General features: G+C 45.6%; 1 protein-coding gene across 5 annotated transcripts in view; it reads right to left on the bottom strand.

The window, feature by feature from the left end:
* Positions 1-6,500: 6,500 nt before the first annotated feature.
* Positions 6,501-27,969, bottom strand: part of bcorl1 (BCL6 corepressor-like 1) — a 30,015-nt gene continuing 8,546 nt past the window's right edge. The window contains exons 1-12 of one of the 5 annotated variants that reach the window (XM_076739205.1): positions 27,125-27,298; positions 20,541-20,625; positions 17,822-20,434; positions 17,400-17,532; positions 16,595-17,065; positions 14,851-15,038; positions 14,354-14,620; positions 14,091-14,257; positions 13,347-13,492; positions 11,862-11,939; positions 10,288-10,459; positions 6,501-8,341 (exon numbers count right to left, since the gene is read on the bottom strand). In XM_076739205.1, coding sequence (XP_076595320.1) covers positions 7,984-8,341; positions 10,288-10,459; positions 11,862-11,939; positions 13,347-13,492; positions 14,091-14,257; positions 14,354-14,620; positions 14,851-15,038; positions 16,595-17,065; positions 17,400-17,532; positions 17,822-20,434; positions 20,541-20,546 — 4,599 coding nt within the window. In that variant the 5' untranslated portion in view covers positions 20,547-20,625; positions 27,125-27,298 and the 3' untranslated portion in view covers positions 6,501-7,983. Of the gene's footprint in view, positions 8,342-10,287; positions 10,460-11,861; positions 11,940-13,346; positions 13,493-14,090; positions 14,258-14,353; positions 14,621-14,850; positions 15,039-16,594; positions 17,066-17,399; positions 17,533-17,821; positions 20,435-20,540; positions 20,626-23,520; positions 23,756-25,676; positions 25,812-27,124; positions 27,299-27,969 lie in introns of those variants that run through there. The other 4 variants (XM_076739208.1, XM_076739206.1, XM_076739204.1 and 1 more) reach the window with 4 other exon arrangements.

Here is a 27,969-nt window from a genome sequence, read left to right as displayed (position 1 = left end):
TTTACTTTTGATACTTTCAGTACATGTTGTTTGTAATACTTTTACTTACATAGGAAGCAAAACTTGCCTTTTAATGGAACGTAATTACATTGTGGTATTAGTACTTTGACTGAAGTAAAAGTTCTAAATATCTGAATACTACCTCCACCACTGGCACTAAAGCTTTAAATGCTGTGTATGAAGTCTGGTTTTAGATAAAAGCTGCTGTCCAGACTCGAAGCCTCAGATCAGCTTCAGCTCCTTTTTTTTTTTTTTTTTCTTCTTCAATCAGCATTGAGACTCAGATGTGAAGTCGGGAACACCATGTTCTCTTTTGGGCGGAGGCTTTCCCTCTGAACCCCCAGAACACGGAAGCACCACCCCCATGCTTTTCTCCTCGGCTTCATGATAAGACCTGGTCCTGACTGATGGCTCTGTGCTCTCTGTTTTGGGGGAAAGAATCAATATGTGTGCTGTTCGGGTTACAAAGGGCTTCCTTGCTGGTGAAACTTAGTCTTCTGAGATGGGAGGAGAAAATAGTGGCTTCACTTGGAGCACAATAAGGCCTATTTTATTTGTTCCACAGAGGAAAATGTTAATCTACCCACTGTGTTAGACTTGCAAACCTCAGACAGCAAGCCACTAAATGTCACACCACGATCACTATGTGCATGCTCTGTACATGTAGAGGAGGAATGTAAGAGGTTATGTAAGAGGCGGGTGGGTGTGCAGTCCAGCTGGAGCAGTTTACAGCCTGACACGGAGCGTCTCTGAGAGCGAACAATCCCCTCAGCCCGCCCTTCTCTGCTGCTCACACACTGACTCTATCCCTTTATGTGCTACTTATGTAGGTCAATACGACCTCCTGTCATGTACACAATGTACACGCGCATATGGAGTCAGGGTGGGGTTTTAAGATGCTTTCGATGCTAATTTGCTCCTTGTGCCACAGCAGTTTTGACATGCATGCCTCTCTATGTCTATTTTTCCAGAGATGATCTCTGTGAGCCTTGTGTAGAAGCGGTAGAAGCCCACAGATTTTTTTTCTTTAATTAAAAACAGCAGTATCACAGTGTAGGAAAACTTAGTTACAAGCTGAAGTCAGGCATTCAAAAAACAAATTTTGCTTCAGTAAAAGTAAAAGCATTAGCATCAAAATGTATCACCATGCAGAATAATCTTTATTATTCTAATGGATGAGAATTACTGATGAATTCATGCGTACATTACTTTAATGGTGCAGCTGGTATAGGTGGGGTTAATGCTAGCTTGTCCCTTTCCCCCAGAATCAGGTCAAATCTTATCTTAACCTACAATTATACATCATCATTAATGTGTTGATTATATTTTGCATTAGCAATCTGGACCTGTGAAGTAACGAGTGACTGAAGTTACAAGATAAATGCAGTGAAGTAAAAAACAGCCTTTCTGTCAGATGTTTAATATATTATGCATCACATTTTAAACTTTGTATGGTTTGTTTTTGTGATGCTGTTCTACAGTAGCATGTAAATAGAGCTGTCAGATAAATGTAGCTCTGATTACAAATACAATATTTACCTCTGAAATGTAATAAAGTAGATGGATAAAGTAGACTAAAGTTTCTCAAACTTGTACCGACAGTAAATGTACTTAGTTACTTTCCACCACTGGCCTTGGGCCTATACGTGAGTGCCACTGTGTTCCTCAGGTCCTTGGTTTACTGTGATTATCAGGTCGGTCGGTGATAACCATCGGGGTGATCTCTCGCTGCCGTCAGTGACGCGGTCAGTGGGTTCCACTGTGAGATAAAGAGAAGAGTTCTCTGCAGGTCAGTGCCTGTGTCCAACTCCCGTTGCTGCTGCATTTAATCTAATCTGCAAGACAAGGGGCCAGACAATGGCGCGGCTGTGTGCGTTGAGTGTGCTCGCTAACATGAAGCCCTCTATTGTCAGTGGAGCTATTGGAAACCCATACGATCCACACAAAACAGAGTGAGCAACATCAGTGTTTGTTTACAGCATGAAGCTCGAGCTTTATCTTTAACCAGAAGCTCTTGGTTATCAAGGGTTTTGTTGGTTTTGGGGTTTTTTTGCTGGTAGGAAACCGACATGACCTCAGATGTGAAGAAAAAGGCCACGTGATGTTGTTTTGAGTATCTGTTTGATTAATGCACTCACCTTCATGTAGCTACAAATACAAAGTGAAGAGTGTCTCAAATTTGACAAGATTTCATGTCTGGGCGACGGAGTTTTTAAAGGCATGTGCAGGCTGGCAGAAACGTTGGCACACAGGCAGCAGCAGCTCTTATCCTTCAATAGTTTTGTTCCATACACACCTGCTTTAAGTGCTCCACCTTAAACTGCAACTATCATCTTCATCTGACAGTTTAACTGCTTTCAGCTCTCGCTCGTCTACTTTTAATTCGACTACTTTCAAGCTTCCAACTCAACGTCAGAAAGCTCTTTATTTAACATGCTTGTGGCAACTGCACTTCAACTGCTTTCACTCTAACGTTTCAGGTGACGTCCTCTCAGTGCTTACAACTGCACTGGTACTTCAACTCATTTCAGCATTTATTAACTCTTATGCTTCAACTCACGATTCAACTGCTTCAGGTATTGCATCAGCTGACATTACATTTGCTTTCATGGCTGACGTATCGACTGACATTTCAGCTACTTTCATTCTTGCACTTCAGCTGACGGCTGATCTACTTTAAGCTCTTACTCCTGAGCTGACACTTTAACTGCTTTCAGCTCTCACTCTTTCACATGTTTTTAGTTTTTAAACTTTAATGCTCTAACTTGACACCTCAGCTCCTTTCAGTGCTTCAACATCATTTTCAAATTATTTCAGTGCGTCAGCTTCAACTGACAGCCCCTCTCCTGCACAACTTAAACTGCAACTACAATCAAGTGTTTGTCATGCAACTGACTACTCACCTGTTTTCAGTGCTTACATGTCCGCTGACATTTCGGTTGCTTTCATGGCATAGACATCGACTGACATCTTGGATGGTTTCACCTCTTACACATCAGCTGACACTTGAACTGCTTTCGGCCCGTTATTTCGTTGCGTACCTACAAGCTGGAAGAAATAAAAGAAGAAAGCAAACTGTCATCTCTGACACTTCGACTCCTTTCAGTGCCTCAACTTGGACTAACACTTCAACTCCTGCAGGAGCCCCAACTTAAGCTGCAACTTATTTCACATGCAAAAAAAAAAAAAACCCCAAGATTTTTACACTTTCTGCACCTGCAATTTTCAGCATTTTTCAGCCTTTTCTAGTTTATTTAACCTCTGTGTAGCTTTAAACACAAAGTGCAAAGTGTCTCCATTTTAACCAGATGTCACGACTTTGTCTGGGTGACTGGGTTTCTTATACACGTGCAGGCTGGCTGAAATGTTGGCTGCACACACAAGCTAACTCAGATTTCTGGACAAGGTCAACTCCCTTGCAACATAGCGAGGCGCAAAGCATGACAGTGTTATTTTCCCTCTGGGTTATATTTAGAGCCGTAGGGGCGAAACCACCGAGCCACAGATAACAATGGATTAAACATCATTAGATGTCTTGGAAATAACAAGAGCAAAGGATATCTAGCACGCTAGTTAGTGATATTTCGAGGCAGTGCTGTAGCGTCTACGGTTTATCACTGTTTTAATGTAGAGCCACAGACAGACACACGGCAGAGTCCTGCAGACTTTGCTGGCAGTGGGGAGAGCACACATTCATCTAAATCCTGCTGATCATAACAGAGGAGCACTGTGCAGTCTCATGGGATGAAAGCACGTTTGATCTGCTTGAAACTCTAAAACGTCCCCCAAACATCCAAAGGACAATTCAGACAGATTACAGCGTTTCTTCCTGCATGTTTAAGATTCTGGTCAGCAGTCGACAGGGCAATACAGCAAGCTGCTTTCAATGGGGACTGAGGGGAAATGAAGTATCTAGGCTGAGCTTTAGATGCAAGTTAAGCGAGCAGGACTTCCCCCTTCAGTGTTTTTTGTTTTTTGTTTTTTCAGAGGTCTGTTACATAACCCAAACCCAGCGCCGTTAACAGAGACAACAGATGTCCTCTGTGAACCCAAGGCGACACAAGAGGCGTTTAGAGGAACAAATTTTCATAACAAATAACGTACAGACGGGCACGAGATAATCACCGACAACCTGAAAAGACTTTTGAAACGTGTTGGTGTGTGTTGCTCAGATTGGGTTGAAAAGAGAGGATTTACTTTTATTGAAAGATTTGGTAAAAAGTGAGGATTTTTGGTGTTCATTTTACCACATTGGAAGTTTATGTTAGCTGAAATACAAAGACCGTCCATCGCTGCTGCTTACACACACACATACATACACATACAATGTGCTGTTGTGTCCCTTTGTGTCTCCATGTAAGGACAATGCAAAGCTCCAACAGGCAGGCCTCCCTTCCTCTTTCCATGTCAGTCTGTCAGTAGGTCTCATACAGACTTGCCCTCATTTTCATCCAATCAGACGCCTCTGCCCCACAACAGGGGTCCAATGAGCAGCGAGGCATGGCAGGGGCTTGGTGAAGGGGGCGGCCCCGAGAGCTCAACTTCGCGTATGATGTAATAAGACTTGATTTACAGGAGAGTCAAAATTTCCCCCCTGAAACATGATCTCCTCACTTGGAACAGCTTGAACTGTCCGGATAAAGTTTCCCACCGAAAACACAACAAAAACTGAACTTTTCATCTTTAACACCAAACTCCAAAGCACCTTTCACGTATTTTAGAGTCCATTCTTCCTCTACAGGTTTAAGTGGACTAAATAAAGATATAAAGAGTCTCAAATCTGGCTGCAGCCACATGCTGTCACTGCTGGGAGTTAACGCCCAGTCGCTGCAGTGGCTGAACTCTAGTAACCTCATGGGGACTGCACAGGTTACACTGTGGTTAGGACCATCTGTACCATGGGGCCCTGAAGAGGGGCTACGACTACGCCTCAGTACCACTATACATCTCTGCGCTTCACAGTCACACTGAGACGTCAAACAGAGACCCATATGCTCCAAGGCAAATGTTGAATTACAGGGAATTAGTGGCTCAGATATTAGTGGTATCATGAAAGAATAATTGTACAGTAGATAGAGAACAGCTTTTATCAGCAATGGTTTTTTTTCATAGCTCCAAAATGGAAGGTGAATACTGATCAATAGGTGTGATCTGATGACACTTTCAGGTCGGTTTCAACCAGTAACGCTGCTTTTTAAAGCGCCATCCTTGTAGATAACTGATACCGTTACTTAAACCAATGAATGCGCTTTTATTCTTCCGGGTAAAGACGTGAAATTCTGAGAAATGAAGGAGAATTTTTCGGTGGCATTTTTGTTTAGTTAGTCTGAGACTTTCCTGACATGGACAGCTGCCTCCAGGCCAGACAGAAGTCACAACATGTCTCACATGATGCCGCCTCCTGATATCTGCTGCCCCTTTACTTAATGAGGCGCCTCCGTGTCTCGACCAGCAATGTCAGAACAGTGACAGAATATGTAGAAACTCAGAGGTTGTGATAGTTTTTCTTTGTATTCTTGGATGCTCCTTTGACCCTCACAAACTCCTACGGACTTGGCGTGCGGATGCTCTCCTCTCATATGGTTAAAGCCGAGTTATCAATGGAGTTTTACAGATTTCTTTTTAAGTCACAAGTAACTCAGCTCAATGAGATCAGATGCACTCAGAGACACAGGCAGCAGATTGCTCCTTTTAGTTTAAGTATTAACTTAAGTCACTGTCATTGGTTCCCTCTAGTGGATCAAGTCAAACCGCACGTTAAGTTGCTTAAACATTCGCAGCCCTGAGCCTCCTGTTAGTTATTGACCTTGGAAAAAGCACTTGAAAAAACAATCTCAACTCAAGGTCCACAGCTTTGTTCTGGAGATCTCCACCAAATCACACCGTCTTTATCAGCAGGCTGAGCTCGTTCAAGTACAAACTTCCTATGATTCTGAGCATGTCTCATTCACGTTGGACTGTCGCAGTGAAGTCAGCGGGCGCAGTGGAGTGAGCAGGTCTGCGTTCACTGGTGATGAATTCAGCTTTCGTTTGGAACCAGCAGAGGACAAAACAATCTGAAAAGGTCAGTCCGCTGATACAGACTGAGACGGTTGAAAGCTCCAGAACAAGCGAGCGCGTGAACCTTGAAATGAGACTGTCAGGTCAAGATTCCTGTCTGCTTTTCATTTTTTTGGGAGGGTAATTATCATCAGAGGAAAAAATACACACATCCAAAACACCCCCCTAAAAAAAAGAAAACATCTTCGACAGCTGCCAGACCAAACAGGAAATATCACGTCAAAGAGCAGAGTCCACACGCTGCTCTCTGACGTTTCCTGTTTAACATTTCGACCGATCGGCTCTTCTTCAGGCACAAACAGCAACAACAGTCACATATGCACACATACAGTGTATGTGTGCATATACGCGGACAGGTAGCCAATGGCTTTTCAGGTTTCAGTTCATTCTAATCATCCATTCTATTGATGATCCCGCTGACAAAGCAAAGAGATAAAAACTATGATTCACAATCATGCTTTATTCTTGTTGATTTCTTATAAAAGAATCAAATAAAAGGCTCTTCAAGATCTCACACACTGCTCAGTCTTTCAGTCTTGCTGTATCCCATGTTCTTTAACTAAACTATACTTTTCTTTACACCGTAAGTCTCTTCTTCTTAAATATCTTTTATTAGTTTGTGACTTCAAACCAAAAACATCATTGATTGTCAACACAAAATCTGTCTTAGCACCAGTACAATAAAACTGTACTTTAGCTTGTTTGAAATACTGTTTTTTTTCGAATGAGGGAGGAGAATCTCAGAATAAAGGGATCCTAATAAGTACATTTCAAAATGAAGCACCAACCATACAAAGCATTTTTTTCATAGATAGGCTCGTCAGATACACAAGAGGTCAAATATATTAATGACTATTAAATTAAGCACAACAAACAGTGTAAATAAAACACTGCAACACAAAGCACTCTGGGATCTGGAAACACCATATTGGGACGTTGGGGGGAGGAGGGGGGGAGAGGGGGGGGGACAGTCGTGGCTGCAGTTAAGAGGGCGTCTCAGCTCCTGGGACACAGGAGCAGGCTCTGGACTCCAGAGACGGTCCGACTTTTCCTCTGAGCGAGATCCACAGGATTCTGTATCAGTCAGGAGGAGCGCAACCTGGGGAGCGGAGAACACTACTATCTGTCCAGTTCTGTAAACAAACTCTCATTCTCGAGGTCCACAAAGACATTATTTCACACTGCGAGCAGGGACTTGGACCGCTCGGCGCTGCCCGGGCTTACTCTGTGAAATGCGGAGGAGAAACAAACATCGTGAGCTATTCGGTCCGTTCGGCGACGATCTCTCGAGGGCGATAAAGTGAAAAATGAAACTCAGGAGGAAGAGGAGAGGAGGCTCTGATGTGAGCGGGAGATTATGTTGGAGTATTATGTGCCGTGGTCTCTCCTCCGCAGGTCTCCAGGTCTCCCAGGTTGACAGAGAAACCATCTGGGCCAGTGGCCTCCCTGACTTAAGCGTCTTAGCTTTACGCAAGAGTTCACCAAGATAAAAGCCTTGGATTATCTCCCGTCGAAAAATATCGCTTTCCCTCAGGAACAAACTCAAACAAACATCCTGAATATAATCCGTCCTATGCCGCAACAATACATTTATATAACCAAATGTGTTAACCCTGATGGCAAGATATACATATACACTACCATGTACATACATAATCGATTAAAAAAAGGTTTGCTCAATAGTTCTCGTGTATTCAAATATACCTATAGATAGGAACCTGAAAGCTGCTTTCCAGCACCGACCACTCGCATGTGCAGTTCCTTGTGATCACTTAATCACCTTGTGTCTGAGGTCAAAGGTTAGAGGTGGAGTGTCAAGTCTGTACTGTAGCTGGAGTCAAAACCCTCGTTACAATGGACGGAGAGGTTTCCTTTGAGCTGCTGGGCCGACGCGCACGGCGGAGGAGTGCGGCGAAAGAGAGGCTATCGGCTGCGAGCTTTCCCTGTGTTTCTCAGCGTCTCCTCCTCCTCCACCTCCTCCTCCTCCTCCTCCTCGTCCTCCTGTAGGATGTGAATGGAGGAGCCCAGTAGTCTCTGGAGCTCTGGCACACATCGCACCAGATCCACAAGTCCCTCTTCCTCTTCTTCTTCCTCCTCCTCCTTGTTTTTGCCTCTGTAGGGTGAAGCCAAAGCGGAGCTCACCTGGCTGACCGATACCTGCCTCCAGAGCTCAGTGCTCGACAAGCTCACCACCTCCAAGTGTGGATAGCGCGCCCGGAAGATCCGCGCCGACATCTTCAGGCGCTTCAGGACGTCGGTCAGGAGGAACCAGTTGCAAAAACTGCAAAAGAGGAAGAAGTCTGATATTAACTAGCAGTTTAAAAATTAAGATTTGCAGCACATTAATCCTTTAATTTTTGCTGTTAGTGATGACTCTTTGGAGAATTGAGTTGAAGTCTACGCATTTCTATTAAGGATTACAATAAAAATGGTCTTTGTTTTTGTTTGCAGTCGAGTAACTTTAAAGTTTGTTGCCTAACTTTTTTTAACGGAAGTTGCCAGTTTATTAGGTCGACCAATCTAAAGCTAAAGCAGTTTAATACAACAGACAATAGATAAATAAATAAAACCCACATGAAGGTTATAATGTTCAGCTTTGTTGGAGGCTGCAGCTTGTGGTGCTGTTGAACTGCATTGCATTATACTGACGGTGTTTCTATTATTTTGTCCACCCTATTTACATCAGTGAGGGTGGGCAAAACAGCAGAAACGTCTCTTTGTATGAGGCAATAACTGATGAAGGCAGCATTGATGCAGAGCAGTCATTAAAACTACACACTCATGATCTCATCACACAATTTGGGACCAAATAATTTAAAGGTTTTACACATTTTAGCCCATTAAGAACTTTAAATTAGGTTCTTAGATTGATTTTCAGCACCTGGCAGAGGCTTGAAGCTTCCTTCAGACTGGTGATCCAGCTCAGCGAGCTCATAGTCTGCTAACTTTCTCCATACCACATCATAGTTTTATGATAAAACGCTTCAAAAACGTTTCTCCCTGCTGCTGAGATCAAGCTCTGAAATCAAGCCTGAGAGTTAACAGCTACAAAAGCAGCCCGGAGCGACAAAGTCAGGAAATGAAACGCAGGGCAAACAGGAAGTCAATATGGACAGAGAGAAAATCAAACAGGCTGTCGCTTGTAGTGTTTCTTGCTTTGAAAACATTGCAGTTTGGCAGGTGATGCTTAATTCTTCAGTTTCCCACAAACACACACGCCAAGTCCACACACGCACAGCTGCACGGTTATCATAATTAGGGATTTCCAGAGCCGATTATAGTGATTGGTATCAGAGGCTGATATGAGCAAATTTTAATGGATTGTATTGGCTAAAATAAAGCCTTTACTGAACTTTACTGTTTAATCAGCCAAAAAAACCTGATTGGGACATCCTTCATCATGATGGCTGCCTCAAAGGGAGGGAAATAATCTCAATCTGGGTTACAGCTTAACATGTTAAAAAAACAGTAAGGTCCTTTAAGGGGGCACTCCACAGATTTTACACCTGAAGAGCATGAGGAAGGTAAGCCAGCGATGGATTCAGGTGGAGACTAAACATCTACAACAAGACGTGAAAGATGTGGCTGGTGTCCAGGCAGGCAGGGTCGAACAAAGACCATATGGGGACTGTAGAATCCATCTTTTTTGGAGCTTGATCCACACTAGGTCCAAAACATCATGATATCTCAGCCTCCGTGCTCTCGGGCTCCCCAGCTTTACAACAGCAGCACACCACATCACTTTAAATCCGTTTCAATCTGGATCACACCAGGTGCATGTTAGAAATTCTATGCAGGAGCTGCGACACACTGTCTACATCTGTGCTTAATGTAAATACCAACCAACCTTTTCCATCATGTGTCAGATCCATATCTACTATCACCATCAGTCATTTGACATAAATTCACATAAATGATCAAAGAAAAGTGAAAATGCGTCCAACCTGAGACGACACACATTAAATTTAATTCAGTGTTTTGTTTATAGGTGGCAGTGCAGAATCAATGAATTAATTTAAGCAGCCATTACTCAAGCACAGTTCTGCACTATTGATCCTTGTTCAAAAGCTTAATATTATTATTATGAGGTTATGGTATTCTCTAAAAATCAGCCATTCATGTGTAATTTTTGGATGCAGATTTAATTAGAGGATCGTGTGGCCTTGGTGGAGGTATTCATTGCTTTCTATTGATTGTTCCCAACAGTGTTCATCTTTGTGGACTCACCCCTGGGTTAATGACACCTGAACATGATAGCAGGGTAAGAGAGGCTCAGAGGAGAACTCAAACAGAAGGCAATCTTTGTCCGAGTCCGGCTCAGTCTTCCCTGTCGCGCTCTCCTCCAGCTCCTGATTCTGCTCGGACAGCAAGAAGTCCCAGCACGGCTCCTGGTCGGTCTCTGTGAAGGGAAGTCCGCAGAGGTGAGAAGAAGACGGGCGGACAGACCGAGCAGCCTCAGCGCACAGGGTTTGGACGCCCTCTAGTGGACAGCGTTCACAGCAACCATAATACGCATTCGACTGACTGCTGGTGACGCTGTGATCAGTTAAAGGAATACAAACTTTAAGATGTCAGTCGCAGCTTGAAGTTAATCACACCCTGCGCAGAGACACATGGCCACAAATCTTGAAGGATTATTTCCTTCTTTTTTTTCGTTTAAGTGTAAGGTGATGAGACAGTAAGCAGAGTGTTATTCAATGCATCTAATGATGTGAAATCTTAGCCACAATGAAACAGATACTTTGAAGCTTCATGTTTTCTGTGATGGGCCAGATAACTAATCCTTATGTCCAGACCCTCTGTGAGAGAAGGCATCACCAGACACAGCATAAAGGAGAGAGATCAAATCATTCAAACTATGAAATCATTCATATTTTACAGAAACATGTACAACATTACCAAACAACACAAAGATTGGCATCAGGGCTGCTAATATATTAAGAAAAAAGCTGTGGTAAGAAAGACTGTGATACAAAGGCAGAGCTGGACGTGCAGGCCGTATTATGGGTGATTTAAAATGTGCAAACCCACTGGTGGTGAGCGTGATCGTCCTCCACGAAAAGATTTATATTTTCAACACAAAAAGAGAAAATAATTTGCAAGTTGAATGACTGAAACCAGGAACAGCAGGGACATAAAACCGATGACAAGTGTAAAATACACGCAGCTAGATGGGAAAAACCCAGATTAGCAGAGTGGAGATAAACTGATGTGATAAATTCAAAAAACAGACATCATTGAATGCACTTTGTGGAAACTTGTTTTTCTTTTCTTCATTACTACGAAAGCATTACATTTTAATTAGTCGAATTATTCTAGGTGTAGCTTTAGGATGAGAGCGGTTGGAGGAGGAAAAAGTCATAAAGAAGAATATACTGTATATATGTGTGTTCTCGATGGGGGGCGAATAAAAGTTTCTATAGTCATTTTTTTTTGTCTCTCTTATCCAGAGAGCTGCAGTCCACTTTCTCTTTAGTCCTTCCATGCAACTCTAATCCTGTTCTCCCTCCACTGGATAACTGGCTCCCTGTGGCTGTTTACAACACAACGCTGACGCCGGTACACAAGGCGAACACATCCCTCCACGTCCCGATGGCCGAGCCTGAGCTCAGCCGACAAACTAGAATAATCTCCCTGCAGTAACCTGGTCACTGCTCCGACCAGCCTCAACTCATCTTCCTCGGAGGAGGAATGAGCTTCAAGCCTCTTTTTCCACCACCAAGTTTAAGTGGAATGGACGACTTGCGCGATCAATGGACTGACAGAAAGACAGATCCAGCCACAATTCGAAGGCTTCTTACCAAACAGGGAGCTGCTGTAGAAATCCCAGGGCAGACTGGGATCCTGGTCCCTGCGGCCTTCCAGGTCTGTGAAATATTCTGTGAAAAAAAAAAACAGAGTCTTGTGTTATATTTAGAATTGTCATGACTTCTTGATGTGCAAATCTCTGAAAATACGAAGACAGGGCTTGACTTTAACGCTTGTCCCCTTGTCACGACCGAGCAAAAGGTCCGATAGCTTTTGCCGTTGTCTAAACAAAATAATAAACAATGTAAAAATCAGCGCTGGGCATCAGACGCTTTACTGAAGCAGCAGTTTGTCTTTGTCAAACACTGTTTTGCGGCTGTCTGTGGCTTCCAATGCAAAAAGAAAACTGGGCATCGGAGCTGTGCGCGTGTGTGGCTGTATTAGCTACTGAGCCCTCATCTCTCTATTTACCTGAGATGCAATGTGTGAGACGAATACACTCCAGTAAACACTGATACAGCAGCCAAGTTGATAGTAAAAGAAACACCAGTGGCAGTGAAGCGTCGGCTGTTTCCTCGCTCTCCACAACCTGGCCGAAAACTGGTCAACACCGTTAACAGTGCTGTGAAAATAAACTACAAAGCTATGAACCAGCCGCAGGAGGATTTCCCTCTGCTGCACAGTGATGAGCAAGAGAGGTCGACCGCGGGGAAGGAAATTTAAAGCATTTTCTTTAACCAATCATGGTCCTTTCTAATGATCAATACCTGAGAAATCATTGGAAAGCTTTCACAACACACAATACGTGTTGTGCCTCAATGAAAGCTTTATTTAAACTCCCCTGACAAGAACCAAGAACCTGCAGCTTTTTGCAAATAAAAATTCAGCAGATCAGGACAAACTGCAGGGGAGAAATGGTTAAAGGAGGAGAAGTCACTGTGATCTGACTGGATGAAGACCTGCAGTGATTTTACGTCTGAACTCAAACCTCCAAACACGTCGTCAGGGTTAGCTTTCACTGTGCTGCTCTTTGCTCCTTGAAGGTGTCTCAGGTGTGTGGAACTCGAGCCCAGCAGCTACAACTCCAAACTTTCTTTGAACTTTTGGACAACCGAATTCAGCAATAAGACAGATAAACAATCTGAGTCACAGGTCTGAAATGAAGCCCCTCGAACAGTTAATGCCATGTGGATGTCAGACTTTTCAGTTTATCTCTCACAGTATGCTGCATGCAGCCTGTACTATTAATTGCTCACTGTGCCAAATGTGATGTAGTGGGAGTGGGCACAGAGCATATTAATGTGTCGACACACTGCTTGAGTGACTGTAAAGTTGGCAATACAAGTTTTATTATTTATTTCCGTGTCTCATTTCAATTAGCTTTATTATAGCTTTTCTGCTGTGTTGTTTATTGTGTCTGAAGTGTTTTTTGATGATGTGAGAAATGAATTTCGCCCGGAGTAAAACAGAAATGTGTCTGTTTATCCAAGACTAGTTCCACTGATGGAAAAGGAGGCTGATAAAAAAAGGCCAGCTACCTGTGAGGAAGGTCTTCATGCTGGGACTGTGAGCCAGTTTGACCGGCGTGTGTCCGGAGTAGGTGGCCAGAGTCGGGTCTGCACCGTGGTTCAGAAGCAGCCAGACGATTGGGAGGTTATCGCTCGCTACCGCATCATGAAGGGGCCTAAAGACAGAACCAGCAAAACACAAACGCCTTTGAGGGATTGAACAACTTTAGGCCACATCTGAATCTGCTTACAAACATGCTGTATACGCTCAGATGGGAGAAATGAACTGGAGTAAGGCCAACGTGAGACTAACTTTCAAATACTTTCCTGTGATTAATTAGAATTTGCGTAACCATTCAACTGGAAAAGTAAACAGGCTCAAAGAGGCAACAGGAGGTATTACCATTTAAAAAAAACCAAAAATATCTCACCCAGACATTCAACCAGAATATTTTGATGTTCTTAACAACAAAATACAAATCACTCCATTAAAAATCATTTATAACAAACACAATATATGCGTTTACTTCATGAATATGACCACATGCATCCACTTGGCGTCTTAGCGAGCTCCGTTTGCTCAACAAAGACTGTGAGATACGACAGATGGTTAGCAAGTCGACCTTTAAGTGGAGTTTTTTTTTTGTTACTCGCGGTGTTTGTGAAAGTCAAGAAACAACCTTCAGATATGTCACAAAGTTTACACCCATGACAGTCCTTACATGAGAAACTAAGCAGAACCGCGACTCTAAGTCATGCACCACGAGGCCTCACCGTGTTCCATCCTGGGCGCTACAGTTGACGTCAGCGCCGTGTTTCAGCAGCATCTGGACGATCTGAGTCCAGCCTCGAGAAGACGCCTCGTGGAGAGCTGTGTAACCGGCATTATCGCGCCGATTCACCTCCCTGATGTCCTTTTCCAGACAGTACTGAACAACATCCTGCAGAACAGAGGCAGCACAGACAACAAGGCTCAAAGAGGTGCAAGGTTTACCGGAGTTGATTTGTGTTAGCAATACAAAACATGGGGATTCTACCTGATAGCCCAAGCGTGCAGCACGTTGCAGCAAGGTCTCCCCGGCATTTTTATTGACAATCAGCCGGCGAACCTCTGGGGGAACGGGCCTTTTGGGGGGAGACTCTGAACCGCTGCTTCTTCCCGATGAGCCTTTCTTATTGGATGGAGATGATGGTAAACTTTTTGGGGTGGGTGGGGGGCTGGCTGTTCTTTTTACAACAGCGCCATCATCCTCCAGAGCAAGTGAGGCACCACGCTTACCCAAGCTGCTGCGTTTGGTCTTAATCTAGAACACAGATTTATTGATTAGAGCGCTGTGTGAAATGGAATCTCCTGTAATGCATTGCCAAGTTAAGGCAATGGGTTCCACTTATCAAGGACCTGTGCGGTATAAAACCTGCTGCCATCGTAAATGTGACAAACATAGCATTTATCTAGCCACAGGAGGGCACTGTAAGCTAATATATTCATGGCACCGTGTACCTTATCAGGCCTGTATGGGAGCATGAGACTTACCTTCTGATCGTCGTTGTCACTTAAATGCTTGCTTTTGAACTTTCTCTTCCCTGAAGGCTTGTCATTGCACTCTGGAGATACCTCGCTCTCCTGGTAGCGGACCGACCCCGAGCGAGTGAACGAGGGTCTCCGCGGAGGAGGATCCGGACTGGAGGCAGTGGGACTCGGACAGTGATCCGCCTGTGGCTCTGCAATGACAAATTGGACTGGAGGTAATGGCGAGCGGCGCCAGAGTTGAAAAATCCACAAACAATCTCAATATTTCATCATCAAACATTTTATCCATGATGCACTGAAGCCGCTATAGGTCCGCCGAGAACACAGAGCATGATATATTTTAGACGCTGTTTTGTGCCAGCATCAGACAGAGTGGTACTTCCTGAACCAATGGCCCTTGGCTTAGCCATCTTATCTGCTGTGACAGGGTAACTGCTGTCTATGAGACACTTTGCTCTGCTTTGTGCAGCCCTGTGCTCAGGTTCACCATACGTCTGTACAGCCTTATGACGTGTCTTATCCACATCAGCCGGTACCTGAAGCGGACATAACACAGCAATATAAGCTGCTAATCGCATATATATGATGTGTCAAAGTCTTTGGTCAGATGTTGAATTTATCTCTATTTTCTGTAGTCCCTTCATGTGCCATCACTGCTTTCACATGAAGATGTACATCCTCATAAAATGTGTTTTCCTCCAGTTCAGCTTCCTTATGATCAGTTCTGAATCATTTATCTTTAATTCCTAAACAGATAATTTATAGAGACGATCTGACCTAATCTGACCACCTTTGCCTACCTGCAGAAGCTTCTAAAAATATTATTATATTTAGGTAAAATATGTGTGCTGAAAACATATAAACATAAAATTTTATCTTGATATCTGTATTCTATCTTACAGTCACCGATTCCTAAAAGCCCAGTCAGTGTTTTCAGTACAGATTCATTCATCAGATTCTTTTCTTTTCAGAGAATGAATAATCATTTAGTCTACGAAGCGTCAGAAATAATGACAAATGGCCATCACAAGCCAGCATCGCCAAATGTTTTGTCACTTAGTCTGGTTGGCAGCCAAAAAAAGGATTAATATATAATGGTATTAAAACAGAACAATTTGGGCTCATTTGTGAGGCTGTTAGAAACTAATGTTTGGTGGAGTTCAAGGACTAAAACAATTACTTGATTATTAAAAGCTGCAACTAACAAGAATATTCATCAGAATTTAATCTGCTGATCATTTTCACGATTCATTGATGAATGTTTGGTCTATAAAATGTCAGAAAATATTTTAAAATGTCCACCACCACACGCAAAGGTCCAAGTTTACATCTCCACAAGCCTTATTTTGTTCGAAAGCGGTCCACAAGTCAACAATATTCAGTTCACATTGACATGAAGCAGAGAAAAGCAACAACTCCTCACACTGGAGCAGCTGATGATTTATTTGGAGAACAAATTACTTAAATGATTAATCAATTACAAAATAGTGCTCTGATTGATTTTCTGTCAATTAACTAACTGACTAATTGTTGCACCCCAAAGTTTTCTGTCAATCAGCTCTTCAATAAACCTTCCATTCCAGCCCTGGGTGTATAAAAACACTACCAAGCTGCTCCAATCAAACGGTTTTACACCATAACTTCAGTTCTTTATGGTATCTGTAACTAACCGCTGCCTTTTGATTAAAACTTGGGCTGGAAACAGTTAATTGAAGACGTGACTGATCTCTGGGGACAAACTGCGTACCTGCTGGAATTCCACTGTCCTGTCTCAGGGAGTCAGATTCCTCGAGGTGCTCTCCATCTTCCAGCTTGTCTTTCTCGGTGATGTACTCTCCGGTCTGATACTTTTTGTTACGACACCGCCGGCGTTTCTTATGGCTGGGTGTCTCACCGTCTGCGCTGGCTGTCTTGCCCTTGCCCTGCAACGCTCGCTCTGGCAGGGGGTTTGAGCGGGGCCTCCCTCTCGGACGGCGGGCGGGTTGGGCGGGAGGCACGGCGGGCGGCAGGGAGGCCGGGGGAGGAGGCATTGGCGGGGGTGGAGGGGAAGGCGTTGCAAAACCCCAGAGGTCGAGTCGAGCCTCATCAGCTCGCCGTCGTCCTCTCCTCAGTCTTGGGAAGGAGGACTCAGCCGTGTCGGCCTCTTTCCTGGATACAGCGGAGCTACTGAGAGACGCTGCGGTCTCGTCTCTCTGAGGGCCGCTGCCGCTATCTGTAACTGATTAAATCACATTTGATTGTTATACTCACACCAGCTTCTATGCATAGAAGTACGACTGAGACATCCAAAAATGCCATTCAGACAATACGTGTGACATTTTCTGCCTGCTTAATTCACAAAGTGCCACCCTACTGAGGCGAACTGCAGGATATTTGTCTGCAGATCCAAAGCTATGAGAAACCTCATCTGACTGTAAGCTCCATAAAAGGCTACATGTCCGACACAGCCGAAAGCGCCGTTACATTTGTGATAAATATCAGAAATTCGTCCACACTGTGAGAACTCTGCAGGGCAGTAAAAGACACAGGATTACACGAAACAAAGACTGTACCTGGTTTGTTGCGGGTTGGCTGCTCAACCTTGCTGGGACTGATCTTGTCCCTCGGAAGCGGCTCTTTACTCGGTGGAGAAAGTTTTCCCGCTGAGAGACTCTGCTCCAGCACAGGTGCACATTGCTTCTTCTGCTGAAATACACAGGGGACGGAGTGAGGACGCTGTATCGGATGCTATTGATCACAAAGCTTTCACGGTGATGGAGACCATGTAGCAGACTCACAACAAGCCCCTGGAAGTTAAATCATCAGTCTTATTTTAATATAATGAAAGGAAGCTCTGCATGGCCAATTGGATGGTTAAAATCTTAAAACCACCTTAAAGATTTCTCTAAAATTCAACAAAAGGGAGATAATAAGAAATGAACAAGGACATTTTAGACATTAAAAGGATGTATAACCACACACACAGATAATTTACCTTATTTTGACAAGACACTTTGGTTGGGGTGTGTTCTGCGTCTTTCTTTTTCTTTCCTGTAGCCTTCTTTGATGGGGTTGGTGGTGACTTCTCCTTTGCCGGCTTCTTCGGGCTGGATTTCTTTTGTTTGATGGCGCCAGCTTTTGCTTTTGTTGGCGACTCCTCTTTGGTTCCGTTTGTTTTCTTCTCAAACTTGTCGCCTCCCCCCGCGCACTGGCCAGTAAGAATAGACGCAACCATGCCCTCCAATTTGTCACTGGGAGGGCTGTCTGACGCCCCACTTTCTTTCTTCAGTATCTCCCCCTCTAACACCTGGGCTAGTTTGCTCTCCATCCTGTTCCCATTTGTTGATGCATTGCTCCCGAGGAGGTGAGACTGGCCAGCAGGCTTGGAGGAGCCCTGCTTCGCTTGTAGTCCCACGTGTTCTCCCGGACTGGTGCTTAACTCGATGTTATTCTCCAAAGGCTCGGTGGCGCTGGCCCTCTCGTGTCTCTTCATCGCTTGAGTTGAATCCCCTTGAGACGGCACACCAGCCCATTTTTCCACAGACCAGTACGGTGGGTATTCAAAAGCAGGTGTTTGCTTCGGTTGGGTGTCTTGGCTCCCAGTGAGTGGATGCACAACGTCAGCTTTTCTTGATGCAACAGGTGAGGCTTGAGCATTACCCTCCCCAGTCAGTGCCGTTGTTTCAAGAGCTTGCTGCTTTACAATGGACGCGAGGTTGGACAGGGGAGACTTGACTCTGTCCCACTTATCATCCTCAGGTTTGGACGGGCTGTGATGCGCACTCTGAAACTTAGATCCTTCCATCGCTGTGGCGCCCTTGGTCTTTGCAGATCCTTGTGTGATTTTTCTCTGAACAGACAACGTCTGGTGTGGAAGATGAGACGCTGGCTGCCAAGCTGGATTGACAACGGTGGTAGAGTATGGCACAGCTGTTTTGCCAGGTCCAGATTTCTGATGAATCTGAGCATTGGCAGAGCTCGACAGTGCCGTCGTTAGGGCTCCTTTAGAGGGACAGTTCTTAGTTATGGCTGTGCTGGTGTTTTTAACATGCTTGACGCTGTGAGCATGTTGGTTGCCCTTCATCAGACAGGATGGCTTCTTTCCTCCTGAGGCCAGATGTTCTCCTTGGTCAATTATAGATATAAACTCCTGCTTTGCAAAACTCTGAAATTCATCTGCAAATGTCCCTTTTCCATCTTTGCCCCGTAGAGTAGAGGCCAGTATGGGGCTTGCCACGCCTACATAAGTTCCAGGGATGTTTTTTATGGGGTCTTGTGAAGATCCCTTACCCCAGGTTGGTTTGGTCTCTGGGACCTGGTGATTCTGAGGCCTATTTATTTGCTTTTGATGAGATCCATTTCTATGGGTGTTGGGTAAGACAGGGTACTGCACAGCTGAGCTATAAGCTGTAGAATGAGTCCTCTTTGAGTTCAGAAAATCTCTCTGATTCAACTCGTTATTATGAGGCTCGCTCATTGTAACTGGAGGGTCACTTATGCATTTTGGACGTTTTGATTTAGCAGACAAATCAAGAGGTACATCCCTTGATTCGGCTGAGCAAGCTGTGTGGTCCTCTGAAGCAGAGGGAGGTGTCGTTTTAAGCGACCCCATGGCTGTCTTGTCTATGCTGTTGCCTTTCTCCACATGGTTCAGCAGTCTGCTCTGAGAGGTGATGCTGGCCAGTGCAGAGCCACAGCAAATGGCAGCAGTGGGAGACAGCGTATAGCAGGTGGGCGCAGCAGAAGTTAATGACGGGTGCTGCAATGGTAGGGCAATAGCTGGTGAGGCTACCACTGAGGCTAAAGATTTATGCTCTCCCACAGATTTGGCGTTCTTATTAGATGAATGGTTTGATTTAAGTTTCGACGTCAACGTGCCGGCTTTTTTCTCTGCAGCCGGAGTCCGGCCCACAGAGAACGGATAGGGGTAGGTCCGCATGAGAGGTGTCCCTCCGACACCTGAGCTTTGAGGCTGAATGTCTTTCTGAAACTGACTGGATGTGGCTTCTCTCAACGCTGCAATCTGACCCAATGCTGGTGGAATAGTGATTTTACAAAGTGGAGAGGAAAAATTAGTGGAAGGAAGGAAGGCAACAGGCTGGACTGGTTTAAACATGGCGGAGCACTGAAACCCAGGTGGGACACTTTGCACAGATTGCGTTTGCGGGTGTGATTTCTTACTGGTTGTCACATTGCTGTGACAGGGCTTGAGTGAGTCGTCCCGACTGACTTTTACACCGCTTGACCACTGAGGAGTGGGGAAGACCCCAGCGCTGTCAGCCTTGGGTTTAGGGGCCTCAGCCCTTTTGTCTGCTCTCTTCTCTGAGCCGGTGAGGCCTGAGCCGGACATTGGTGCATTGTTGAGCTGTTGAGGTGGAGAAAGCTCAGGGCTGTGGTTGTAATTGCTAGCGTCCAGGCAGGCTTTCGCTGTCTTACAGTCTGTTGTTGGAGTGGTCTTGTTTTGCTGACTGAGGGTAACATCTCCTCTAAACTCAGGGGGTAGCGTCTGGGGGGGATTTCCCACCATACTAGCAGACGCTTTATTTGGAGCACTGATCTCTCTGCTCACCGTGCCTCCATCCCCTACATTCATTAGTGTAGGATCCACCTGAGTAATAAGATAAGTTCATGAGACCAGTGTTAATTAGATACGGAGAAAGATGCTCTAATCTAGTAATCTAACTGCAATGGAAAAAACAAACACAAACAATTACCTGCATAGGTGTTTCTTTATCACAACATGCCTCTGGGGTAGCTGAGTCAGTCAGGTGAGGGCTTTCCTTGAAATACAGCGATATGCTGCAGGATACACAAGAAAAAGAGCACTTAATATGATTGCTGTCAGTGCCGTTCATACCTTGATTTTATCCTTTGTGAAGAAATAAAACCTATTCTATGCAACAGTGAATGATTCAGAGTAACCAACATTGGGAAATTGAAAACTTCCTTTCTTTGAGACAGACTTGGAGGCCAGATATGTTACAATTTCCTCAGAGCAGGGAGACAATTTCGGGTAGCAGACTTAAAGAACGTTGTTGCTTTGTTCTTCCCTTTGGTTTCATTTGTGCGCAAGGAGAGATTACGAACAATTTATCAGCGCCAATCGATCCAGAAAGTAAATTATCTTTAATAAAACTGGGATATTCAGAGAGGGAAATGAGACCTAATGCATCAGTTGCAACATGGACGGATTATGAGCCAACGGGCCCCCAGCAGAGACGCGCAAAAGGTCACCACTCCTAAAAACCAGATCACCCCCATCACATTGTTTGCAGCCGTTTTGCTTGTGTTTACTTTGCAGGTTAACTCTGAAGTTCTGCTGCTGGTTGAAACAAGTTCGTTCACACAGGAGCTGAGGAGAGGCTGGTCTGAATCCCCTTCAAACCGTCACGCCACATCGGACACACGCTGACACTCCTCTCCGCAGATGATCATAGAAAATACTAACGCATGCGATATGAGATATTATAGGAAAACATTAAAAAATAAATCAGTGAGCAGCTTCTCTTTCATCAAGCAGGGATATTCTGCTGTCAAACATATTTAATGTGCTTACTATTTTTAACGTGGCGCATTGAAGCCCAAGTCTGCACTGAAAATGAACAAAAACAAAGCAAAGACACCAGATGAGATGTTCTGCCTGAGCCCTGTGGCTGTCCAACAGCAAATGCTTATACATAACTCACAAAAACAGTGAGTTTTGCTTACGCCCTGTGACCCCTCGGGCCCCTGGGCCTGCGCCTGGTAGGCCCGTTCAGTAATCCATCCATGAGGCAATCAGCTGTGACTGCTCAAATGATCTTTTATTAGTGAGCTGCAGCTTCGGTGAGCCGGTCGAGCCGAGCGCACCGGTGAAAAGTGGATGACTGGAAGTGAGTGGAAGTTTTGCTACTGGCTATCGCTGATAACTGATAAAGCAGCAGTTAAATGCAGTTTTAACATAAGGGTCAGGCAGTGTTAAGTGCTCATCAGTCTTATCTAAAATTGGATATAAAACTCCACCCATAGCTTCCCTATAGAGACTCATGTCCACATGAGAACACCTTCCATCACAAAACAATGCCAACCATACACATAATTACGAACACTGATACGCAAACAGTCAACCTATGTGGATGCAGTCTGAAAACAACCATTTCAAACACTCATACACACACGCCACAACTGCTACGTACAGCAGGTAGAGGTGAGCGCAGGCGAGCGCATCTGCAAGTAAATGAGACTACAAAAAAGGGACGAGGCAAAAAAAACAAAAAAAGAGAAAAGCTTTGGGGAAATGGGAAAATGTTTCACCCTGGAGTCAATGAAACATAACGACTATGATGCACATAATGACTGTCACGCCAATCTCTGCGGGGATCTGCAAACACGGACTGAAAGGGATCCAGCGATGCAGATACCGCTCAGTGCAAGGAGGGTCCGCATTCATCACCGAACAACAGTTGCTTACAGCTAGTTTGTCTTTGTGCCGCGATCGTACGCGGTCTGCTCCGCCACAGCATTTGAATCCATCCGCTCTGATGTAGGCCAATAAATGTATGCAGCAGTCCGCACACACGCCGAGGGCAACAGCGCTGAGACAAAACAAAGTCCAGCCTGACGTTACCTTTGAGAGGGGAAGGGGGGGCAGCCTCGAAGACACCACATTATTCTGCTGAAGCCTACTTTCACCCGCCGGTTCACTGTCCGGCACAAAAGCCCACACGTCCCAATGTCATATCCGAAAAGTGCACAATGAAGACCGCATGCAGGCTCTGGCATGGGGGGCACTCTGCAAACAATGTGCTTTTGCTCTGTCATAAATATAAAAAAAAACTCTGTTGAGCATCTCTCTCTCTCTCTCTGGCTGGAGATGGCGAGCAGTCACCATAATGAGGAGAAAGGCAGCGGGCTCTCAGGTGATCGCTCCATCCACAGACGAGCACAAGCTCCTGCTGGACCGAGCTGTGTGCGGATGAAGGGCGAATGTTTGGGTGTATTACAGCAAGTGACAGGAGACACCCCCGCGCCCCAGCCCCCTGCCCCCAGCGAGCGGCTGCGTCGTAGGGGCACAATGTGTCACATCTCCGCCTGATAAGGTAAGTCAACATCAATGCGAAGCCACACGGGAAACATAAAGGAGGACAAAACTCCACCAACAGCAGACAAAGTAACAGTCTGTTTTTTATAAACAGCCAATTTCACCCGGTGATAAGACCAACTGGCCGCATTGAGTTACTCACAAATAGAAAGAAAGTAGCCAGCTGGACAGCTGACACAGAGCTGCGTGACACAACTTATGACCCAGGCTTGTGCTGCCGGAGTGACCACAAAAAGGGGGCAAACCATATATTTGAGTCCGCTGACCACCACCTCCAGCACGGGTAGGTTTACCGGCTCCCTGCGCAGCGGAGACTCCGCCGCGCTGCTCCCGGTGGCTTCCACGCTGAGGCGGGCTCCTGCTCTGTATCCCCGGCCGACCTGAAGTGCTCCAGCCTCCGGTATCGGCCCTTCGGCGGACTGGACTGAACCACTCCGGCGCTGAAAGGCGTTCGCAGAGCCCCCGCCGACCCACCGAGCCTCTCCTCCCCGTCCCCCCACCTCCCCCCTCTCCTGTTTAAGACTCTCTCTTGTCTCTCTCTGACATATTCAATAATTCCTCGGCTAATGAGCAGGCAAGATAAAAGATGTCTGATGACACAAACAGTTACGAACCCGCTCGTCCAGATGGCATGAGACCGACGAACAGGCACGACTCGGATACGGCCGCGTCCAGCCTTTCGCCTCCGCCGTCCGCGGCTGCTCACTAATCTCGACGGTTTTCGCTTCTAAAAAGTCCGGGGGGGGTGGGGGGTGGGGGGGCGGGAGGGAGATGGGGAGGGAGGGGGAGGGAGGGGGGGTCGTCAAGACAGTCCGTTTCGTATCGCCAGTCTCCAGTCTGGTGGGAGAGAGAGAGAGAGGGAGAGCGAGGGGCAGAGGGGTGCTCGGTGACAGCATGGGAGATGTAGTGCTCGGCTATCCACGCCCAGGATTAGACGCTGGAGAGGCTGGGAGGGGTGAGGACTGCAGGTACCGGCATGCAACGCGGACTCCAGCCGCTCAAGGGGAATGGGGGGGATCGCGACCAAAGAGTGTAACGGTGCGCTAAACTGAAAAGGCTTATCGGGGTAACGAAGTAATAAACTGTATTTTTTTTTTTTTTTTCTAACCAAAGCAGGCTCGGAGTATCACTCAGCGGGTGTTTGCGTTTCACTGACAGTCAGGTCAATTAACAGAGTCAGGGCAGTGGGTGATGGCTGCTGAACGGAATTGCCAAGATGTATAAAAAAAGAAAGAGTGGGAGAGGTTTGGGTCTGTTGCAGGGGAATTAAGACGGGAAGCAAGACTCCGGGTGCTGGAGGCACTCCAGTTGCATGCTGTAGACTGCAGGCTGATGTAGCTTAGAGAAGACTGGGGGGTGGGGGGTGGAGGGTGGAGGGGGACACACACACTACAGCCTGTTTCTGCTGATTCCTGTGTAGGATTTCAAACCCCAGGATCATGTGATGTCCCTCCATAAGTTTTGATGAATTCGTGTTGATGCCATTGACTTCACTGGCGCCTCACAATGTTGAGCCTCAGTTCGATAGGAAAAAAAGCTTTGGAAACACAAAACGTTTGCTCCAAGGTGACAGGAGACTGTTTCCCTAAACACTTTTCTTGCACTGGCTTACATGACGTGAGCTGCATGACCATTTCCACATTCCTCTGCAAACCAAAAGTCATATGAGGATTTTGTAGGGCCAATATTATCTGTGTCATCTGCAAATTCCCCTCAGATTCTTACAGTCCTTCACTGAAAAGATTAAAACACACATTTAATCCAGAATAACTGAAAGGACAACTTGTGCACTGATTACCCCCTTTGGTTAATGTCAAACACTAAAACTGTCACGTTCCTTGGTTTGTCCAGGCTAAGGTTTGGTGGGTGTGAAGACATACTGACATATTGTCTGCAAGGCCACTGATAATCACTAATTATCAATAAGAACAGAACGAGCGCCACTCACTCTGCGGCACATGTTCAGTTCGCTGCCATCCACATCTTGCAGCGCAGAGTGTCAAAATCACATTTCCTGTCACCAGGTCAGATCAGGTTTTTACTGGATTCACACACAGCAGAGAAGTGGGCTTGACCTGAGTGCCAAGCAAAACCACAATTTGGACAAAGCTTAGATTTCTTGTTTTAATTTCAGCCTTTAGTTCTTAGTTCAGACTTCACACCAAATCAAGACAAGCTGTGCCGGTTCAAGACAATAGCTTTCCATCCATATTGAAAACATCCACGCATGCTTCACACAGCAACAGCACTGAGCGTGACCCCACCGAGGACAGACAGGTTACTCTGTAAAAATGAACCAATATGGAGATGAAACAGCTCTAATATGAAGGAGCCTCTCGTGGAGGTAATATCATATTTACATCATTTGTAATAGAATAAAATCCACTTTTACTTACAGCTGTGTCAATATTTTCACTTTGAGCATGCACACAGTGAAACATGAAGTCAGTCTTTCCTTAATTTCAGCCTGACTGAGTGCTGGAAAACACAAAGGAGCTGAGAAGAACACACGAGGACCAACAACTCATCCCTGCAGTGATGACATGACTGACAACACATCTGTTACTTCCCAGTCACACACAGTCGAACAGATAAAAGTTTGGAGCACGAAATCGGTCTGTTCAGTCTGCAGAGGATTTGCACTTAAGTCTGTTTCTCCCCCAAAGATAAACACCCACAGGATATTTAGCTCTCCTATTCCATAATCACATTTTGGCACGGGAGTTAAGCGGCACAGGTTACTCTGCTGTAATTAGGCCACTTGTCTTACCTGAATCCTGAAAGCAGTGCAGGCCTGCTGTTTACAAGGGTATCCGCTCCTTTAGGCCAACAAATTTCCTACTTTTCTCAACACTTGTGCTGGTGAGGAAATGACCGTGCACACGCAGCGAGGCTGACATCGTCGTGTGACTCGAAGAGTTTGTTTACTACCATGCACGATCCGTGCCGTCCCTGACCACTAAAGGCGGTGCAGGGCAAACGATCCCGTCCGTCCGCCGAGAGCACAGCGAGCTCAAACTATTTCGCTGCCTTCCTATCGCGGAGCGGATCGCCGTGTGAGAGCTTCTAACATGCCCTTCGCCATTCGCTCAGTAATGGCTGCGCGCAAGCAGCCAAATCGTTGACAGATGGCCAAATGTGAAATTGGGAAAGCAGAAACGCCGATCAGGTTTTGAAAAAAGCGGAGCGCCGTAGAGAAACGCGTCGGCATAAAGCAGGAGTGTCACAAAGTCGGCAGCTGACACATCGCATTGTGTCTGAGCCGGGGTAACCCGGAGACCTCAACGACCGCGCAAGAGCTATCCCGGTAGTGACCGGCTGCTCGGGGCTTCACCAATTATAGACGAGTTTGGTTCACAGGCTCCACATCGGATGTCTGAAGCTGTGGGGGTTAAAAAAAACTTGTTATGCGTGCAATTATAAATCTCCCGAGCAGGGATGTGGTACATGCACTATGACAACTGCGATCGAGCGCAGATGAAGGCACGTTGTTTATTCCGAAGGCCTGGTTTTTGAAGAATGTCGTCTTCAAAGTGGGCATACATGGTCATCTATCCGTGAGTCATATTGAAGATTATCGACCCTATTTAGGCCGCCGTGGTTTACGGCGACGAGGATGTCCCGTCTAAGTTCGTGGTTCACCTGGTCAATATTGAATGTCGAGGCTGGGGAAGGCGGCGGGGGGTGAACGCTGAGTAAAAATCAAGCGCATTATTCTTCCATCTTGGTACAAGTGATGAATTATTCTACAATGAAACGGAGGGAGGATGGCAGCCGATCACAGAAACAGTGAAGGGTGATGTTCTTATTTGCCAGGTTAATGGATGGCCCGATGCGCCGTCCAGCTGATGTTAAATATCTGTCCGAAATTGAAATGCATCACTTCAAATACAGTTACCGTGTCCGCGTCTGGGTAGCCTGCTGCATCCACAGCCGACACGCATGGACAGCAGACTCAAGTATGTCATCTCGATACACAACTTGGCTGTCCATACATGTGACACGATCCTACATAATGCCGTGGGATAACAGCGAGACATCACCGCAACTACTGTGGCTCCTGCAACACACCGACAACTCGAAAATACAGATATCCAGGTCAAAGTTTGGCAGAGTTTTACTCGCCCTCAATAGCGTTGTGCAATGCCCCCTTTAATGCCCCCTGCTCGCCCGTAACGCCTTTGTTATTAGTAATCGCATGGTATTGCACCGTCTTACCTTGCGCTCCGAGCTGTCTACAGCCACAAAGCCTGCACACAGCGCAACAAGCTATTGTTGTCTCCACAGGGGCGTCCGTGCGGGGCCAGGGATGTGATTTTGAAGTAGAATGAATACAGTATGCAATTTTGGCTTGTCCTCGCGATCTTCCCTTATTGCCAGTTTTCGGTCTGCAGCAGCTGGAGATGAAAATCGCGCACCCTGGGTCCTAGCGCCGGGTAAAGCCCTACAGGTGAATAACAAACAGACTGGTGCTCGGTGGGTTTGAATCTTTAATTGCAGGGGACTTCGCTGGAGTCTGATAAATAGTCCTTCTAGGGCGCGTTGTCTCGCCTTTCTTTTCCCAAAGATTAAACAAAGATTTAGATATTCCGCTCGGATGACATTTAAAAAAAAAAAAAGGTGTCAAGTCCATTTACACGGAGGACACATTATTTGAACGATATGTTGATGGTCTGCAGTCACGCTGAAAATGATCATTTGCAAACTGTTTAAATGCCACAATATCAAAAGCACAATATCAAAAGCACTTATTTTGCTATTTAGACTTCCACAAAATCCTGTCAATCAATTATAATGGGGCCATCCATGTTTTAAAAAAGAGATAATAACAAAAGGGTTTAAAATCAAAGGGTCCAACAATTGGCAAGTACAACCAGTAGCTTATTTAAGCCAAACTTAGGCAACAGTTAAGTCAAGCGTTTAATATTTGATAACAATGGCTGGATGGACCTGCTGGGCACAGATTCAGGGGCCCAGGAACTGAGGGGGGGCCAACCGAGCCAGAGCACCTGTTTGAAGTGACTGTTACCTCTGACACTGCTGATATGGTTTTTATTTATTTA

The sequence above is a fragment of the Chaetodon auriga genome, chromosome 9 (assembly GCF_051107435.1).
Source record: "Chaetodon auriga isolate fChaAug3 chromosome 9, fChaAug3.hap1, whole genome shotgun sequence".
In the NCBI taxonomy this organism is placed as follows: Eukaryota; Metazoa; Chordata; class Actinopteri; order Chaetodontiformes; family Chaetodontidae; genus Chaetodon; species Chaetodon auriga.
Note: the sequence above shows the minus strand (reverse complement) of the source record. Positions and strands in the feature narration are given on the sequence as shown.